The sequence below is a fragment of the Alternaria rosae genome (assembly GCF_020736505.1).
Source record: "Alternaria rosae strain MPI-PUGE-AT-0040 chromosome Unknown BKA58scaffold_5, whole genome shotgun sequence".
In the NCBI taxonomy this organism is placed as follows: Eukaryota; Fungi; Ascomycota; class Dothideomycetes; order Pleosporales; family Pleosporaceae; genus Alternaria; species Alternaria rosae.
In genome coordinates this window covers 1,988,952-2,007,180 of record NW_025763574.1, presented here as the reverse complement: position 1 = coordinate 2,007,180, position 18,229 = coordinate 1,988,952, and the positions used below count along the sequence as shown (strand labels likewise).

Genomic DNA, 18,229 nt, shown 5'->3' with positions numbered 1-18,229 from the left:
CCATCATTCGTTCCACGTAGGATATGATTCGCACTAGCCTCTTTAGGCCTAATCAGGACCTGGGGAAGATCCCGGCGAATCTCCATCTGAAGGTTGATGGAATGGCCGATGACCAACACGCGTAGAATTGTCGCAACGGACCATTGGAACCACTTTTAATCTAGAGAATATCATCGTACCAATCGCAAAGATGGCAGATCGCGCGGCGAAACGAATGCGACGGATAAGCACCGAGCATGACGAATCCGAGGGCGAGGGATGGGACCAGCGAGGAAACAGCACCAGGTATGTGGCTGACAAGGCGAGCGAATAGCTTGCACCCATCGCCAAGGGAAGCGCATCGAGTACAACGTCCCCAAGAGGCTGTCACTGCCACCAGAGGCGCCCATCTCACCACCACCTTTGTGCCACCCGCCTGCACACCCCTGCCCCAGGCCAACGGACCCGACGGCCTATCTGACGCCGTCGCAATCCTTCCTATCTGCCTTCTCCCGCTTTTGCCGGCCTTGCTCTTCGCTCCTCTGCAATCATGCCTCGCCTCCGCGCGCGCGCACCTCCAGCTCCTCTAACAGCCTCCAGTGCCCCTACCGCCTCCTCGACCCGCCCACGCCGAGGCACTGCCAACCAGTCGCCCGCTGCTGCTGTCATACAGCGCTCCTCGCCCGAAGAGACGCGCCAGTCGATCCACCTCACCGTCAAATCATCGCCGAATAAGCTCAGACAAGCCACTGGTGGAGTCGTACCAAAGGCAGGCGTCAGCAGGCAGAATATAGTCGCGGGCAAACGCGCTTCTAGGAGCAGTCGCGTAGTGAGGGAGATCGACAGTGAGGACGACGAAGACGAAGATGACGATGACGCCGAAGAAGTTGATGCTATGGATGTGGATGACGACTCTGACGAGCCAGACGCTGAAGGGGACGAGGATGAGGACATGGACGCCGAGGGGGATGAAGATGACGACATGGAGGACACGCCAGCACCACGGATTACTGTAAACGCGAATAGAGGGATCCCCGTCCAGCCAGCGCCAGCCATAAAGCTTACCAAAGCACAAGACAAAGTCGAGGCCAAGGAAATGGCCATGGACGACGACGATGACGATGACCTCAGCGACCCCGACTCTGACCTTGAGGAAGAAGACGCAGAGGGCGAAGACGAAGATGCTGAGGGCGAGGAAGACGACGACATGGGTGTCACACCAGGTGGAGACATGGACGAGGAGATGGACAGCGACGAAGACCTCAGTCGCGACCAGACCCCCGACGTCAGCAAGATGACGAAGCGCCAACGTGCCTTGATCAATGAGGAAGAAGATGGCGCTCTCCTAGCGCTCTCAAACGAGGCACAAAAGAAGAAACACCTCACGGCCGAAGAACACGCCATGCGAAGGGCAGAGATGGCCAGGCGAAGGAAGAACCTCAGCGAGAAGAGGAACGAAGAGGAGAAGGTTTGTTGAACCCCAGTATCTTTTCGTATATACAGTCACTGACCTTCCACCCCTAGCTCGACACCATCAACCGTCTACTCAAGAAACAACCCCCGAAGCGCGGCCGTAAATCCATGATCGAGCTCAACGAGGACGGCGAGGAGGTGGAACAGGAGCCTGAGCGAGCGAATCCGCTATTCACACGCTACATCCAGAATGCCAAGGGGACGCAACTCGCTGTGCCAGACGAGTGGCTCCAAGCCCCTGTTGGCAGAGTGTTCTCTGGGGAGATGCAGAAGGGTGCGCAGAAGCCTTTCAGTGGACGCATGGTTGAGGAAGTTGCTTAGCCCATTCTTGGAGTGGCCAAATGCCAACCAGGGAGAAGAATAGATGTACATTTAGCGGTGCATAATCACGGCGTTGATTGTCTTTTCTCACATATTGAACTTCGATAGAACAAATACCTCATACTTTCTCTATCTACTTCACCTCCAATCTCATCGCGTCATACTGGACATACACCGATTCCGGCAATAATGCACTCTCATAATTGGTACCGTTGTACGGCAAGCTAAGAACTAGACTGTTCTCTCCTTCCTTCAGCATAGAACTTGGGAAAAGGAACTTGTGCGCGAGATTGTAGCATATGACCGCTGAGCGGACGGCGCAGGATGAGGATTGATTGTATCTGACACACTTATTAGCACACTGTTCGTCAGGGAATGTTTAAAGCATAGTGGAGGACTCACGGAATAACCCAAGGTTCAAGATCCACCCCATTCACATTAACCGTGTACGGCAGATTTGAATACGGCTCACTCGCATTAAACACATCCGTGTTCCCTGCCGCTGTCTTCGCACCAGCAAGCTGCACGGTAAACGTCGCCGTAGTCCTGTTCCTCAATTCGTTCGCCTTGGCATCAAACAGAATAGTCCAGTTGTAAGGATGATCAGGAACAGGTTCCGGACGCTCGTAGTTTGCTTTTCCGCCGTAGACAGCCCAGTGTACGTAGTTGAGTGCTTGGGACTCGTCATCCGTACCGACTTTATACGTCACGCCTTCGGGGAACTCGTCAATGAAATCGTAAGCACCCCAGTAGAGCCGGTATTCTTCTGTGAGGAGGGGATGCGTGGGGGATTGAGCGTAGCCATGGCGGTATTCGCCCGAGGATTTATCGGGGGTGCCGATGCGGAAGAGTTCTGTGCCGGCGGATTCGGGGGTCCATGTCGCTGTTATGGAAGTGTCTTCTCCTGCGGAGACGGAAACGTCGTCTTGGATGTAGTCGCCAAAGATACCGTCGGCGTAGACTGTCAGGCGGTAGTTTCCGGCTTTTACACGGGGGATCGTGACTTCGCCGGTGGGGGAGATGTCTTCCCAGTATTGGTATGCTTTCGTGTCGAAGACGTTATCTTGGAAGTTGTGACCACTTTCGGTGAGAATAGCGATGGGGTTCTTGGCTCCCTTGGGCAGGTTGATCTTTGCGTTGAAGGTACCGCGACCGGATGTTGGGACGAGGTTTGGGACGTGCTTTGCAATGGAATCATAGAAGTCGGCGTTCCATTCTGGACGAAGACCGTACTGCTCGGCATCTTCTCGGAGTTCTTCGAGCGAGCCGCCTGAGTTGAAGTGGAAGTATTGTGGCCCAAAGGTACGGTCGAAACCATCGGTAATGTTAGGTGTCTGATCGCCATGGTGGTTGGAGACCATGTAGTTGTACACGATGCCATCGACGACGAGGTCGGAATGCACGGGGCCGTTGAAATATGTCTCGACCGTATTATGTACGAGCCAGGCGCCGTAGGTTGAGCCGTTGGCGCTACCGGTACCGTCGGCGTACATACCATGGGCCTTGTGATCACGCCACGTGTCTTGAAAGGTGTACTTGGTGAAGTAGTCTCCTACACCAGTAACGTAAGGATCTTCCTTGTTGGCTAACCACCATGTAGCGTCTTGAACAGTGACCTGTCCCTCGGTATCTGGGCGGGGTGCAGCAAACTTCTCGTTTGTAACGAAGTGCGTGAAGAGCGCGGGTTCGTGGTTGGGTCTGAACAGCGTGCGGAACTCTTGCAGGTTGCGCAAAAAGGGAGTAGTCTTGTTATTGTATACCACACGACTGAAGGTATGCAGACCTGTTTCCCCCTCTCTCAGAAACCAGTATTGCTCTAGCCTCTGACCAGTCGGGGCGTACGTCTCGCCCATACTGATGCCACCATATGGGTTTCCAGTGGAATCCGCGCCATTAAACAGTTGATACTGAACATTGCTTCCTCGACCGGGTGTCCAGAAGCCAGATGGAGTGCAGTAACAGTCGAGATATGGACCAACTCCAGTGTTGCCATCTTCCGTTCCGAGGAGGTTCTGGCCGTCAAGAGTAAGAACATTGATGTATCCTCGTGTCTTGCTCACCGACGCAACGAGACGGTCATTGGCAATGGTAAGACTTTGGTTGTTCTGGCTCGCATCCAGAAACGCCCATGTTTTCGAAGATAACAAGAGCGCCACCGCGGTCGCTGTCGTAGAGCGCATATTGTGAACGGAAGGCACCAACAAGCACTACTTGCCCTCGGAAGTACTTCGCTCCTCATTCTTATACAAGTCATAGCCAGGTACACGGGAAAATTAATTGAAGCCAAGCTTGATGATCCTGGCCGTAATCCGGGGTAAAGGAGGAGAGACTGCTATGGGGAAGACGCGCCACTCGGCCCTTCGGCGTGAAAGCGACCGAGGACAGGGTCTGTTGGAGGACGGAGTGGCCCACAGGTTCCTTTCGGGAGATGCGATGAGTAAACAGATCGCGCTGCATGGCCTGCTGGTGAAGGTCACAAGTATTGTTTGCGATGATGCAGGGTCATTGGCGCCGTTGACGTCGTTGTGGTTCTATGCCCTCGACTAGCCTCCCCAGGTCTGCTTCGGGCGAGACATGAACGGTACGTGCTTCTTACTGTTGCATGGGACCGCTTCATTCTAGTATTTTGACACCTAGGCTACCAAGAAGTTTTGCTGTACAAATTGTTCCAATGTTCTGATGTGACGGTCGCGCCGCACGCGGGGGCTGCTGTGCTGCAGTCAGAGCAGGGATTCTGCTCCTCGTGGGGGGCGGTTACACCTGGACAGGGCATCAAATCGCCCCAACTGATATACACGCTCCATGGTGTTTGCCTTCGGTGTCCGACAGTTATAGCCAGCCTTGACGCCGCAGCTCGGGGCAGATGATCACAGCTAGGACAGTCTCAAACTCAGATACCGGTACTCATCCATCGCACACGGCCGAGGACGTCTTCACGCGCTCCCTCGAGAAAGGAGGCATCAGTGCAAAATGCGTTCCCCTTCAACCCTGATGCGCTCTCTGAAAGAATACCTCATCGAAACTCTGATCGACGCTCCTTGTGACCGTATAGCGGAGAGAAATGGACGCAAACGAAGAGAATTCCACGATAAACTCGGAGCTGCGGCTAGTGCTAAATGGAACGGACGCCTCCCGTCTGGAACGAGCGCGGAAAGTAAGGACCTCTTCGACCTCTTCTCAAGCGCAGACGTCTCAATTCAGCGACAATCCCCGCTCTTCGCAAAGCTGCCTCTAGAGCTGCGGAGGCTTATTTACGCTTATGCCATTGGTGGGGAAGAACTACAGCTTGAACTTCATGAAGATAGTGATACCGACGCCCCGTTTAGCATGAGATGTGTTGAGGCACAAAGGACCTTGGCTTTCACGAGATCATGCAGAATTGCGTGAGTAAACTAAACCTGTTGACAGGCCCAGTTCGTGGCTCCATGTTTCAGCGTCTGACTGAGCCGCCACAGATATGTCGAAGCGACACAGTATATCTACGGGGACAATACGTTTTGCATCCCCAACATCACAGCATTTTTCTGCCTCCACCGCGTTCTTCCTGCGCGCTGGTTTCATACCATCCGTTTCATGAGACTGAGATGGGCATACATGGAGACGGGCGAAATGCGGGAGTTTGTCCACGGATATCCGCCTTACAATGCCTCTTGCTGGTCGCTAATGTGGTCGGAAATCTCCAAAATGAGAGCATTGGAGCGTGTGAGGGTAGATATGGTACCCGGGACGACATACGTATATGCTGATTATGAACATGCTTTGTTCGCTCCACTAGAATCTGCCCAGGGGTCGAAAGAACTCGAAGTATACGCTAGTTGGAGCGAACATAAAGATCTTCAACGTCAAGGGAAGACATGGCCGTTCAAAATCACGCGGGGAATGGGTATGGAGATCTGACTGCATCACGAGCGATGTCACTGCACCTGTATAATCCCGTCTTATTTGGATCATAATCTCCGTAATTTCACAGTACGATCGAGTCGAACGATGCGTTTTGACCCGGAATGTGAATTACAGTCTTCTTAGCCGCGATTAGATCTTGAGGGGTAAGCATATTTTCATTGCCAATCCGCAAACCCAATAGATGCGTTCCACAAAGTTTGTAGCGTGCACATTGGATTGCTAAGACCGAAGAATTATCGACCAAGCACTACCCTAGACTACACAAACGACTGACACGAGCTTCCTTCGGTAAGGAAAAAAACAGGGCGATGAATAGTATGCGTTCCATCTTGCAATCTGATGTAGGTCGTGACCCCAATTCATCATCGTCTTTCGGATGTTTTCCACTTACTCGTCTTGCTATCATTCAACTTGATGTGCTTATAGCTCGCATTCTTGGTTTGACTGCCTTCGGGTTTCCAGAAGGCTTTGTGAAAGAGCCATCCGTGCCTATGCCTGAACCTGTATTGATAATGATCCAGGTCCCAACTGCGAAGAGTGCGTTCGAATCGGCGTTGAAGATGGGGTCTCGTTCAAGAGATTTATCGGCTTGCCATGCCTGTACGAGTCTCCTCGCGTTCTTGAAGCCTATTCAGGTGGAAACAATGGTTAGAAGGGCATCAAAAGAATGACAGACAAATTCAACGTGCTCGCAGAAGGAAATTCATGCGCTTACCATAAGCGTTGTCGGTCATGTCGCTTGTTGCAGGCCTGGCCTGTGTTGTGTGAGTCAACTCGTGTACGATGACTTTGTCCATCAGTACCAGCGCATCGATGGGTCTGTATCTTGTTACGGCTGCGATTGGTATAATTAACTTGCTAAGCATTGCGTAGAATGGTTGGCTCGTATCCTGGAGATCTGTGAACTTGAACCCTCGCGATTTCCGTAAAAACCATGGGCATATCTGGATCTCACTGTGACCTCCAGTAGTAGTCATTGTTATCATCAAGGTAGGTTGCTCGATGTTGTAACAGTGTGCGAACTCGGATTTCAGCTCTTTTGGGTTATAGGCGAGGTTGTTGCGGTCTTTGTTGACATACTCTCCGTCGCTGCGCTTAACAATACGATTGGTTGTGCAATAAAATCGAACGTCGTAAATATCGGCTTCTGAGCTGGTTTGGTCGCTGTCGATTCGTTTCTGAATGGCTGCTAATCTTTTCATGCGTGGTAGAAAGTGGTCTGTTCGTGCGCCATTATTTCCGATGCTGGTCGCGGTCTCTCCAAACAGCGTGTTAAACAAGTCGTCGACATCTGCGTTGACGGGAGTCTTTTCGAGCTCAGTTATAACCGTAGAAATCAATCGAAAAGCTGAATCGATCTTTTTCTCCACGAAGCCTGTATTCTCTGCGCATCGAATGCGTCCGTAAGCTGAGGACCTTGATACGCCATGAACGGAATACTAACCACCACAATCGTCGTCAATCATGTACGCATCGACGCCACATATGAGGGCCAGTATCATTAGCGCAAGGTGTCTCCATAGTAGAGTCATGGTGAGCTCGACTGATAGATGATGTTGAGTGGTGACGAAAGAAGATGTGCAAAACAACCAGACGAAGGCTTGCAATAGCTCTAATACTGATACTTCCACATCTCCGGAGGTTGCAAATATATACTGAACGGATGCAAAAAAGCCCTGGGGCCGTTTAACAAGATCATGTCATTTTTTTAGAAGCTACCAGGCCTGTTCATTGGCCTGAGCTATTCGGAATCCCACGAAGCCATGCTGTACCTCCTCTTCTCAACCTGGCCCCGTGTATTCGCTCATTGCATGTAGGCTTAGGGTATAGAATCTGAGACAGTGACCTCACAACAGTCAAGGTCGTACGTCTTCATCGCTCGATTGCCTTCAAATGGCTTCTAACACCGTGTCAAGGCTGTACATGAGCACGCCGCATGCTAGCATCGGACATCATAACTTTCATGCTGTGGAAGGAAGGCTTGTTCCTCTCGTGAGGAGTCGCTGTGATGTCAGCTCAGGGTTGCGTAGCAATCTGGCTCGTTTCAAACCTGGTGAGGGGACTGGATGATGGCGCAAGTAGGTACGTGAGTGGCTACTATTGCAAGTGATATCAGTGACGCCGCATATGGGATATATCTCGGGACAGATTGGGGCCACAACAAGGTAGCTGCATACTCGAATGAAACTCATGTTCTGCACTACGCCGCGATGAGGGCCAAAACTCGGTCCCCGAAGTCTCGGAAGGATCGCTGAAAACCGCAAGAACGCAAATTGCGTCTTGCGCTTTCTGCTAGCCAGTATGTTGCTGAATTGCCCAATTGGCTAGGGGCGGCGTTTCAAATCTTGCAGTGGCACCCCGATGTTTCTCAGTGCCACTTGGTGTGCAGATGTTGACGTTTTGAAGCGGGGCGACAACCGCCAACCCCAAGGGCGGCCTGTAATATTATGACAGTTTGCATTCTCAAGCTGGGTCCATGATCCTCAGAGATTGGGGCAGCTGGGAATAATCGGGTATCATTATTGGCCGGCCATAGACCAGAAGACATATAAATCAGATCTTGAGCGTGTTGTGGACCTTTGCTATTCTTTCAACGCATCTATTAATCATGGCACAGAGCCGCTTCGTCGTTTTCGCGATACTATTTGTCTGTTGGGTGCGGAGCCAAGATATCACGGTCTCCTTCCAGCAGAATGCTGTCACCCCGACTGCATCTGGACAGATAGGTGTCAATCCAGTGACAGACGTCGGCCCAGATATCTAGTAAGTTCAATAGACTTTGCGCTGTCTGAGCACACTACTGACGATATCTGAAGCCTGAACATTGGTCCAAACACGCAGTGGTACCAATCAGATGGAAGTACAACCAAAGTATGTACACTGCGATGACTTCTGTGATCAGCTCACTCATGTATCAGTGGATTGGTGTGAATACCGAATATCTTACCGATGTAGTGTACACCACTACTGTCGACAATCAACCAGCCGTCACGACTATCCCAGCAGCGATTGTCGCAACTACTGCGACAGCTACTGTGGACGGCCTCGTACCTGGTGATGTCAGCGTCGCGTTTTCTCCAAAGTTAGTTGACACCTTGAAAAGCCTGGCAGCGGAGGCGGAGTCGGCTTGCAGCATCCGAAGAAGACGAACGACATGCAACGTGAATGAGAGATTTGCGCAAAGAGTTTTCGAAGAGTTGTCACCCGGAGGAAGACTGGGATTTATCGACACTGGAATTCTGGCCACGATACCCACAGTCAACGGACCCCAAATAGCGAGCATATTGAGTAATGCACGAATCCTACCGACAGCGGGAATTGGTATCTTCCTTTGGTGGCAAATCAAGGGGCAGCTTTCGGCCTGGACAATGGCCCCTGGATCCGATTCCACTGTTGGTGGAGATGGTGATGATGACGATGATGATGGTTGCCCAGAAGACGCTCCAAAGGGAGTAGATGCTGTAAGTACATGCCAGACTAACAGGAGCCAGAACTCGTGCACTGCTAACGAAATTATAGCCATTTTGTACAGATGCCGATTGCAAAGGAGATGATACCCAACGCAACCAAAAATGCTCACAGGTATGTGTTATGGCCCTTTCTGCCAACGGCACCGACACTGCCTAACACGTTGCAGGGTAGCTGGAAAGGCTGCGACTGTCTGGCCATAGCGGAAATTGGCAGCGCTATTGTTGGAGACATGAATTTGTACGACAACGGCAAGACATGGCTCGATGAACAACAACAACTGATCGATGCCCTGGGCGACGAACGACCTTTCTGCATACACGGCGCGAGCCCGAGAGGAGATCGCATTCCCAGAGGGTATTGCAACTGTGGAGATGACGAGAAAACATTGACTTACTCAGAAGCGAAATCGACGACCTCGCCGTACAACGCATGTCCATACACAACGGATGATGGGCCTACGGTCACTTTCCAGGCCGCATCGACTATGACAACTAGATCAACGCCCTCAGCAAGCCCGATCGTGACATGCAGCGAGCCGCGGGAGAGGTGGTTTAGCTCGACTGACGGATACGACTTCGCTAGCCAATTCTGTAACCGCGGAGAAGGGGAGGTGCTGATGCCGAGACCCGCATCTGGCTTCGCGAGTGCTTATGAGCAATCTTTCAACGTTGACAAAGATCCGCTGGTCTCGATTTTTGCTTATCTAGACGAATCGTGCCAGAGCCAGGGAATCACGCATCTGAATGGAGAGGAATGCGCCATGGCATTGGATAGTATCATGCATGATTGTAAGTTGTTTCATACGAGGTACTGCGGGGAAAAAACATACTTACGCGTGTTGCAGGCGATACGAACACAGAAGAGAAGAAGATGGGAGGTTCGGTGTCGATTGGTTGCCAGTGGTTCAGCATCATGGCTTTCAAGGGGCCGGGTTGTGAAAACCCAACTGATATGGGAACATGCATACCCGACTCTGGAGGGAAATAGGACTGATAGCTGGCTAGATTGATACGTTTGTGGTTTGCTGTTGTGAGGTTTTTTTTAGCTTAGTTCAGGCAACATGACAAGTGTTATTGTGACTAAACTACAGCTATGGTGACACTACCTAGGTATGTACCTCCCAAGGTCGGCAAGCAACAGCGTCTCCCGGCCTGGGTACCAGGTAACGCGCCCGAACAACAATGACGAACATTAATACCTCCTTCTTGACAACATCTGTTGCAGCACAGTCGCCGCGCATGATGATTCAATGGACATGCTTAGATCTTCACACATGGCTATCACCATTGTCATGATGATTATACCTGTGATTCTGAACGACGCCAGATCTCGGATGTGGTATAAAGCCGATCGCTCTAGCAGGCAGGTGCTGTGTGTACGCACGCTGCGTAACATCCGGCTATTACTGTCAGCTCCCAACATAACAAAATGTCAATCGAAATGCGATGCGAGTTCCAGAGAACGAAAGGGCTCCAGGATTTTGTCGCGTCCGCAAAGGGCTAGATCACCATCGCGAACAGGGCGAAGGGATGTGCGCCTCTCTAGCTATGCCTCAAGATGGAGGGCGCTATGCCGCATCAACTTGGTCATACCAGGTAGCTAGGCACCAGCTTACCGTATCACTTATAGATCGCGTTCGAAGTGGACGCTCGCTATATTGCCAACAAGCGTCCAACGAACAAAACATCGGCTCAACGGTACTTATTTTTATCGCTTTTTCTTCTCTTACTACATGTTTTCTCTTTCCACTCTTTGTCAGTGGCCATACGACCTATCAAAGACGTAGCCTGGTATGTGCTCAACAAGTTTGTGCAAGTAGTGATCGTACCTTCATATAACAGGGCCATAGCCAAGAAGCTGCAGAGGCGAAGACGAGGAAAGATAGAAAGGCAGAACACGCTTCGAGCGAACTAAAACGTATCTTTACCACCTATACGCTCCGCCACGATGGAAGTCCCGGCATTGAGCGTAGCAACAAATGTTCTCTTCACCCAGCCACAATGCTTGTTTTTCACGAAGTTGCCTCCAGAGTTGCGGACGACGATCTATCTATACGCTGTCGGGAACGAAGAACTAGAAGTGAAGCCCGGTGCCGTCCTTCAATCTGAGATGCGCGAAGTTCCAGCAGCTTCTGGCCTTTCCACGGCCGTGTAAGATCACGTATGTCTGTTTCCCTACCTGAGGCCTCGCTGGTCTACAGAATATGACTGACTTGTTTGCGCTAGGTATTTCGAATCCATACAGCATCTCTACGCATCCAACACTTTCTATGTCCCTACCAGTACAGCATTCTTCTGCCTTCACCGTTTAGTACCTTCCCGGCACTTTCAAGCAATTCAATCGCTACATCTGAGGCGGAGAAGTGATAAAATAAGCATGCTATGGGAGTTGGTTCAAGGTGTACCGCCTTACGACATGTCCTGCTGGACTCGTACCTGGATGACGATATCAAAAATGGAGGCCCTAAGATGCATAAGGGTCAATCTGGTGACATGGCCGTCGCGCCCTCGACCGTATCATATATATGAGGATGCCTTGTTCACCCCCTTGAAGAAAGTTAAAGGCTTGCAACAGTTTGATGTGTTCATCAGTTGGGAACTCGGCGAAGAAGTAGAAGGAGGAAGGCAATGGCCTTTTGTTTTGAGAAGAACCATGGAACGAAGGAGCGATTATAACTAGACATTGTATTGGCAGGCAATGCGCATCGTCAAGAGATACGCTGTTCATGTCGCATTACTAAATACATAGTATTGTATCAAAACAACCCAGGATCAATGCATCTGAGATAAGGTATACTTCTCCATAGCATACATAGATAGTAATATGATCTGAAGGATGTATATAATCGTCCGGTGTAATAGGGCGAGGAAGCTGTAGGAAGGCACGAACTGAGGACGATGTACTCATCCCAAACGCCGTGTTCCAGCGTTTCGGTGCTAATCCGGGACGAATGACCAGTGACGTCATCATTTGGGGGGAACCGAATCCGCCTTGTGTACCTGCACTCTAAATCATCAACACCAAACATCAGAAACCCCGGGATACTGTCAGCTTATGCGGCTTTCTTTCTGCAGCGATGAGCTCTTCTCAACCAGAGAGCCAGCCGCTGCTGCACAGCTCTCCAACCAAGGTCATAGCTTTCGAGCCCCACGATCCAGACGATCCCCGGAACTGGTCGAAAGCACGCAAATGGCTAATGGTCGCCGCCATTGTCCCCATAGACCTCAGTGTCTCCTGGGGTGCGAGTGGCTTTAGTCCTGTCGCGAGCGACTTTGCCAAAGACATGGGCGTGTCACCGAGCGTCGCAGTTCTGGGACTGAGCATGTATGTTCTTGGGTTGGCTTTTGGTCCTATGACTTTGGCTCCTCTTTCCGAATACTTTGGAAGGAGACCTGTCTATATTGTGTCTTATGGCATCTTCCTCTTGCTTCTTTTGGGGACGACATATGTAGAACGCCTTGGGCCGTTTCTTGTCCTGCGTCTGTTCTCGGGTTATTTCTCATCTACGACCATTTCGAACTTTGGAGGCACCATCGCGGATCTCTTTCATCACCATGATACTGGGCCAGCCATGTCTTGGTTCCTCTGGGCAGCGACAGGGGGCAGTCCGACTGGCTTTGTGCTCTTCTCATTCATCGCCAATGGAAGATCATGGCACACTGTGTTCCGCATCATGTTTTTCATCTGCTTGACCTTCTGGGTGGTCATGGTTGTCGCGCTTTACAGCCTCGGAGAGACACGACATAGTGTAATCCTTTTGCGGAGAGCAAGAGCCTTGCGACAGCAAACAGGAGACGAGGAGATTGAGGTGCCGGATGAAATGAAGCAACGAGGACCGAAGCAACTGTTCAGCACAGCACTCGCCCGTCCATTCAGGTTCTTAGGCTCTGAAGCTATCGTGCAATTTGGTGCACTCTACAACGGATTCCTTTACGGCCTGAGCTTCCTCTTCAACGGCGCCTTCCACATGATCTTTGGCCCAAGCGGGTACGGTTTCGATACTATCGGCGTCGGTATCTCCTTCCTGGGAATTGTTGTTGGCATCACGCTTGGTCTAGCTACGAACGTCTTACAGGAACGATACTATCAAAGACAAGTATCTCAGGCCGGCCATCGTGACGTACCTGAGGCGCGAGTGCATCACGCGAAGCTGGCAGCTATTGTGCTACCAGTGTCTCTTCTGGCTTTCGCACTTACCGCAACGCCGAACATACACCCCTTCTTCGCAGTCCTCGCCAGCGCGTTCTGGGGTTGGTCATTCTACACCCTCAGTAAGTTACACAGATGATCAACGTCAATCATGCTGCACTAACAATTCGATCTAGTTCTCATGACTCTCACGTACACCGAAGACGCCTACAAAACGTACTCAGCATCAGCGCTTGCCGGAATTGGACTCATTCGGAATCTCGCTGGTGCTGGGTTCCCACTCGTCGGGAGACACCTATTCTTGAACGTAGGCACCAGGAACGCGAGTCTGGTACTGATGGCAATCGCCATCTGTCTAGCGCCAATACCATTCGTGCTTGAGAGAAGAGGTGTATCATTACGCAAGAGAAGCCCATGGGCGGCCGCGCATGAGGATGAAGACGAGAATAGCTGAGCCCCATACCGCTTGCGACAGTTGGTCTCGCATTGTAGGGCTCAGCCTGTCCTGTTTACCGCAAGACGTTTGTTGCGCGTCAGATTCACGTCTGGATTTGAAGAATTCGGCTGTCATATGCCTCGACTACGGACCACTCGTACACCATCTCATACGCCAATGATAGCCGCAGTGTGCCGGGTCAAGCACAAATGTCTTCGCAACTCTATATCTGGGCAAGCATGTGGAACGGACTTTGTACCTGACGAACTCCACATTATAATCGAATTAGAGAGACCTGGCCTACTCGCGTTCAATCTTGTCATCAGCCACTGATATGCATCCCTCCTTACTCAGCCCTGCAGTCGTCTAGGCAGCGGCAATATAGCGACCCAGGGGGTTCGATCGGTCGCACGTGACATTCACTACACAGCAAACCCAACACACCCATTGGACAGCACAAAGCATGAACGTTACCCAAAATCAGCATAACAGCGTTTCAACCACGACAGAACGTGTTGTTTCGGATCTGCCCGTGGTTTTAGCGCGTAATCCCATTGAACGTTGCGGGCCAACCAACGCGTCGCGCAGCCGAGAGGGTCGGCGCGTAACGCTAGATCTCGCGCTGCCGACTACCCACCCGCGTATCCACCTGAGATATTCTTAGACCGCACGAAGTCTACATATGAGGCTCTGCTCTTGCGAAGATGGTGCAGTATTCTCCAGCCTCGACCATCTTTTCTTTGCTTCCGTCAATTCTCATTCGGTTCTTTTCTTTTGAGTCCGTTCTGTGAACAACTCTGTGTTTCATTCGCAACGTAACTTGCTTGTTTCCTTCAGTCAAGTCTCAGCATAGCGACGGAGTTGTTCTCTCATCTATTATCTTTCGTCATTTCCCATTTTCTCGTTGCGAGAAATTTTGGAGTAGCGCGCAAGTCGTGTCTAGTACCTACATCGTCATCTCGAATTACAACTAAACCATCGACTCATCTACGAAACGTTCGCAAGACTCCTCGACGGCCTCTTTAGGGATCCCGAATATCCACACCAACACGATAAACTCTCTGTAACAACGCAAAAATGTCCTGCCAGCCATTCACTTCGGTTCCTCAACCACCCACCACACTCCCATCGTGCGCCGTACCTATCGGCGGCTCGAACTCTTCAATACTAGACGCATGCTGCAACGGACACATCAACGCTATCGCGACATACTCCGCCCCCGACTCGACCACATCATCACCATCAGCATCCTCAACACCAGTCATCGTTAACTCAGAAGACAACGACGGTTGCTTCCAATATTGCATCACCGATTCACCAGACATCGTTCAAAGTTGCTTGGCACAGAAGATGGAAGAATATGAGAAGGAAGGTGCAAGTGGCAGGGGTATGTTTAGCTGCTTCAACACGGAGAAGGCGGTCGGTGCGAGGAAGATCGACGAGGAGCGAGGATATGCTAGTGCAGGTGTGAGGATCAGTGGGGCTGCGAGTTGGGTGGTCTCATCGCTGCTGGGTCTGAGTGTTATTGGTGCAGTCGTGGGAGGTATTTGAGCACGATTAAAGAGACTGGTAGATGGCAAGACCGTGAAAGGATGCGAAATGTTTGATTGAGTTGTATACCCAGGGTTTTCTCTAGCATCTCCTGGCGTTGACGCTGGACGTAATGAATAATGACATATTCCAATTCCTTGACTATAGTAGCGGTGTGGGACGACAAAACTAATGAGATCTACGATACGATTGTCTGAACGACTTGGTTGCGCATCCGAACCGCAGATATATCCGTCCAGTCCCAAAACTAAAAAGCAATCATCTACCCAGCCTCAAATCGTCTTCGACAGCTACGATAGGCGGTGAGTGAGCAAAGAAAGACATTCCGCACAGTCACAAAGCGTCTCAACAACATTGTGAGCTAAGAACACTGGCGCAGATCCCTTCATGACTGCACTAAGTAGTGATGTAGTGGCTGCGATAAATTATCAACAGCCCTGGTGTTTGTTCTTCTCACAAGTACCCTTCAAGCCTTCAACCGGAATCATGTCAATAATGCCGGAGCAACCACACATTATCAAATACTGTGACCAACAACGGATGCAACCATCACCTCGGCATCTGGTGCCCATCGTCAGAATAGAAAGTATGGCAGCCAACGCTGAAAAACAAGCTTCTATAGACCTAGCCTTCGAGACGCAGCAACAGCCACAGTCACAGCCACAGACGAAACCAGACGAACCCCTCCAGCGAAAGCGAAAAGACAGCGCGGCACCTTCATTATGTTGTGGCTCACCTATCTCGGAACAATACGAGCAAGGCGCCGGGGATGAGGTTGCTTTATTGTCGCATAAGCATGTGCCGGAGCATTTCTCCAACTCGGGCTTGTTAGAAGCTGGGTTCAACCAGGCGATTTCTCACAGGAATTCCAACTGGCGTCGCTTCTTTTGTAAGCCCTAATCCTAGGAAATTCCGATTAGAAGCATTGCTAAACTTTTAACCAGACGGTTCTCTAGAGTTCTTGATTCCTTTTGGAAGTGAATGGGATAGCCCGTGTTTGATGTCCCGGAGGACTTCCGTTTGAACCGCGTCGAGAGCGCGCACAATAGTTTTGAATCAATGGTATGCCTTAATATGAGGTCTTTTCTTGGTGGACACTGCAAGCTTGATGTGTACCTGATGGTGATGGGTCTGTGGCTGAGGGGCAGCCGATGTGGAGACGAGGGAAAGTTCCCCGCGACCGTTTAGCGCTATCGCACCCCTGCCGCCGATGCGGAGCGTCATATCTTTTTCTTGAACGCGCAAACAGTCACAATCCAATTCCACACCTTATTCTCTCATAGATCTCAAGATGGCATCCGAAAAGAAAGTAGCAGAGAACATGCTCTGGGGAGGTCGTTTCACAGGTTTGTGCAGCCAACGGCTTCAATGAGTCCACCGATACTTGAGATGACTGGACACTAAGACGCGTTGCAGAGGGCCTTGACCCAGTCATGGAGCAATACAATGCGTCTCTCCCCTACGACCGTCTCTTCTACGCCGAAGATATCGCCGGTTCCATCGCATTCGCTCGCGCCAACAAGAACAATGGCATCCTCACCGCTGACGAGTTTGCTGCCATCGAGAAGGGCATGGCACAGATTAAAGAGGAGTGGGCATCAAACTCCTTTGAGGTCAAGGCGAACGATGAAGATATTCACACTGCCAACGAGCGACGGCTAAGCGAAATCATCGGCAAGGACATTGGAGGCAAGCTCCACACAGGGCGAAGCAGGAACGAGCAAGTCGCGACCGATATGCGGTTATGGCTGAGGGAGCAGCTCAGGACACTAGAGGGCTACTTGAAGCTTTTGATCAAGACATCGGTGCAGCGAGCAGAGGCCGAGATCGACGTGCTTATGCCTGGCTACACACATCTCCAGAAGGCGCAGCCCGTCCGATGGTCGCACTGGATCCTATCGCATGCCACCGCTTTCGCATCCGAGCTCGAGCGCCTTCGCGAAGTCATTAAACGCGTCAACCGTTCCCCACTCGGTTGCGGCGCGTTGGCAGGCAACCCCTTCAACATCGACCGCGATGCCATGGCTAAGGAGCTTGGATTTGAGGGCCTGCTGACCAACTCTCTCAACGCTGTCGGAGACCGCGACTTCGTCTTCGAAACTCTACAATGGGGATCGAGCTTCATGCTCAAGATGTCGCGCTGGGCGGAGGATTTGATCATCTACTCGAGTCTGGAGTTTGGCTTCGTGCGGTTGGCCGACGCCTACTCTACCGGAAGCTCCCTCATGCCCCAAAAGAAGAACGCAGACTCTCTAGAACTCATTCGAGGAAAGAGCGGTCGTGCTTTCGGACACATGGCGGGTTTGTATGTCACCATCAAGGGTCTGCCCACAACTTACAACAAGGATCTGCAAGAGTCTGTTGAGCCTCTCATCGACCACATCAAGACGGTCAGCGACTCCATCCAGATCGCCACCGGTGTCCTGTCAACCCTGAAGATCAATGCCGACAAGATGCACGCTGCACTTGCCCCAGAGATGCTAGCCACAGAGTTTGCAGACTACCTTGTCCGAAAAGGCGTGCCTTTCCGTGAGGGTCATCACATCTCTGGCCGTGTTGTTGCCTTGGCAGAGGACCAGAACGTGCCCATGGACAAGCTGAGCTTGGAGCAGCTGAAGGGTATTGACTCCAGGTTAGGCGACGACGTGGTTGAGTGCTTGGACTACGAGCGCGCGGTAGAGCTGAAAAACGCCACTGGTGGTACAAGCAAGAGCGCCGTCATGGAGCAAATCGACATCTTGAAGACGATTCTCTAGAGGAGAGGCCTGCCAAGCGACGCCAAAAACGGGTTTAGACAAAATTCAGGATGATCACAGGTTATGAGATATGAGAAATGAATACTACACCACTAAGATGTTTAGTGATGATGGAATCTGTTCCTTGTGTGTGCTGTTCGCATGTGCTTACCCCACTTCATCTAGCCAGCGGATCCGCCTTCACATCGCA

General features: G+C 51.2%; 8 protein-coding genes across 8 annotated transcripts; 6 read left to right on the top strand and 2 right to left on the bottom strand.

Moving 5' to 3' along the window:
• Positions 1-98: 98 nt before the first annotated feature.
• On the top strand, positions 99-1,904 carry BKA58DRAFT_385403 (PAPA-1-like conserved region-domain-containing protein). Its single transcript, XM_046170372.1, has 3 exons — positions 99-285; positions 580-1,447; positions 1,504-1,904. The coding sequence occupies exons 1-3, from the start codon at positions 191-193 to the stop codon at positions 1,771-1,773; spliced, it is 1,233 nt and encodes a 410-aa protein (XP_046025490.1). The 5' UTR covers positions 99-190; the 3' UTR covers positions 1,774-1,904.
• BKA58DRAFT_385402 (galactose mutarotase-like domain-containing protein) lies at positions 1,905-3,743 on the bottom strand (the record flags this gene model as incomplete). Its single annotated transcript, XM_046170371.1, has 2 exons — positions 2,176-3,743; positions 1,905-2,114 (listed from the first exon to the last, which is right to left on the bottom strand). Exons 1-2 carry the CDS (start codon positions 3,624-3,626, stop codon positions 1,907-1,909), a joined length of 1,659 nt encoding a protein of 552 aa, XP_046025489.1. The 5' UTR covers positions 3,627-3,743.
• A 581-nt stretch (positions 3,744-4,324) lies between these two features.
• Positions 4,325-5,866, top strand: BKA58DRAFT_180183 (uncharacterized protein). Its single transcript, XM_046165372.1, has 3 exons — positions 4,325-4,354; positions 4,411-5,156; positions 5,229-5,866. The coding sequence occupies exons 2-3, from the start codon at positions 4,744-4,746 to the stop codon at positions 5,668-5,670; spliced, it is 855 nt and encodes a 284-aa protein (XP_046025488.1). The 5' UTR covers positions 4,325-4,354; positions 4,411-4,743; the 3' UTR covers positions 5,671-5,866.
• Positions 5,867-6,082: 216 nt separating this feature from the next.
• On the bottom strand, positions 6,083-7,208 carry BKA58DRAFT_458134 (uncharacterized protein; the record flags this gene model as incomplete). Its single annotated transcript, XM_046174659.1, has 3 exons — positions 6,083-6,303; positions 6,392-7,060; positions 7,121-7,208. 3 exons carry the CDS (start codon positions 7,206-7,208, stop codon positions 6,083-6,085), a joined length of 978 nt encoding a protein of 325 aa, XP_046025487.1.
• A 1,076-nt stretch (positions 7,209-8,284) lies between these two features.
• Positions 8,285-10,134, top strand: BKA58DRAFT_402142 (uncharacterized protein; the record flags this gene model as incomplete). The annotated part of the gene is made up of 6 exons (XM_046171702.1): positions 8,285-8,439; positions 8,493-8,547; positions 8,595-9,137; positions 9,196-9,258; positions 9,314-9,935; positions 9,992-10,134. 6 exons carry the CDS (start codon positions 8,285-8,287, stop codon positions 10,132-10,134), a joined length of 1,581 nt encoding a protein of 526 aa, XP_046025486.1.
• Positions 10,135-12,165: 2,031 nt separating this feature from the next.
• Positions 12,166-13,825, top strand: BKA58DRAFT_180168 (major facilitator superfamily domain-containing protein). Its single transcript, XM_046165370.1, has 2 exons — positions 12,166-13,418; positions 13,473-13,825. Exons 1-2 carry the CDS (start codon positions 12,224-12,226, stop codon positions 13,748-13,750), a joined length of 1,473 nt encoding a protein of 490 aa, XP_046025485.1. The 5' UTR covers positions 12,166-12,223; the 3' UTR covers positions 13,751-13,825.
• Positions 13,826-14,432: 607 nt separating this feature from the next.
• Positions 14,433-15,477, top strand: BKA58DRAFT_180170 (uncharacterized protein). Its single transcript, XM_046165371.1, has one exon. The coding sequence runs from the start codon at positions 14,810-14,812 to the stop codon at positions 15,281-15,283; it is 474 nt and encodes a 157-aa protein (XP_046025484.1). The 5' UTR covers positions 14,433-14,809; the 3' UTR covers positions 15,284-15,477.
• Positions 15,478-16,442: 965 nt separating this feature from the next.
• Positions 16,443-18,228, top strand: BKA58DRAFT_180152 (argininosuccinate lyase). The gene is made up of 2 exons (XM_046165369.1): positions 16,443-16,629; positions 16,700-18,228. Exons 1-2 carry the CDS (start codon positions 16,575-16,577, stop codon positions 18,037-18,039), a joined length of 1,395 nt encoding a protein of 464 aa, XP_046025483.1. The 5' UTR covers positions 16,443-16,574; the 3' UTR covers positions 18,040-18,228.
• The last annotated feature ends 1 nt before the right edge of the window (position 18,229 follows it).

What these genes read in the sequence shown, in the direction of transcription:
- BKA58DRAFT_180183 (XM_046165372.1), top strand. Translation starts at nt 4,744, where the DNA reads ATGCGTTCCCCTTCAACCCTGATGCGCTCTCTGAAAGAATACCTCATC. An exon ending in ACGAGATCATGCAGAATTGC is followed by an intron (nt 5,157 to 5,228) that starts GTGAGTAAACTA and finishes GAGCCGCCACAG; the next exon opens with ATATGTCGAAGCGACACAGT.
- BKA58DRAFT_385403 (XM_046170372.1), top strand. Translation starts at nt 191, where the DNA reads ATGGCAGATCGCGCGGCGAAACGAATGCGACGGATAAGCACCGAGCAT. An exon ending in CAGCGAGGAAACAGCACCAG is followed by an intron (nt 286 to 579) that starts GTATGTGGCTGA and finishes AACAGCCTCCAG; the next exon opens with TGCCCCTACCGCCTCCTCGA. An exon ending in AGAGGAACGAAGAGGAGAAG is followed by an intron (nt 1,448 to 1,503) that starts GTTTGTTGAACC and finishes TTCCACCCCTAG; the next exon opens with CTCGACACCATCAACCGTCT.
- BKA58DRAFT_180168 (XM_046165370.1), top strand. Translation starts at nt 12,224, where the DNA reads ATGAGCTCTTCTCAACCAGAGAGCCAGCCGCTGCTGCACAGCTCTCCA. An exon ending in TTGGTCATTCTACACCCTCA is followed by an intron (nt 13,419 to 13,472) that starts GTAAGTTACACA and finishes AATTCGATCTAG; the next exon opens with TTCTCATGACTCTCACGTAC.
- BKA58DRAFT_180170 (XM_046165371.1), top strand. Translation starts at nt 14,810, where the DNA reads ATGTCCTGCCAGCCATTCACTTCGGTTCCTCAACCACCCACCACACTC.
- BKA58DRAFT_180152 (XM_046165369.1), top strand. Translation starts at nt 16,575, where the DNA reads ATGGCATCCGAAAAGAAAGTAGCAGAGAACATGCTCTGGGGAGGTCGT. An exon ending in CTGGGGAGGTCGTTTCACAG is followed by an intron (nt 16,630 to 16,699) that starts GTTTGTGCAGCC and finishes GACGCGTTGCAG; the next exon opens with AGGGCCTTGACCCAGTCATG.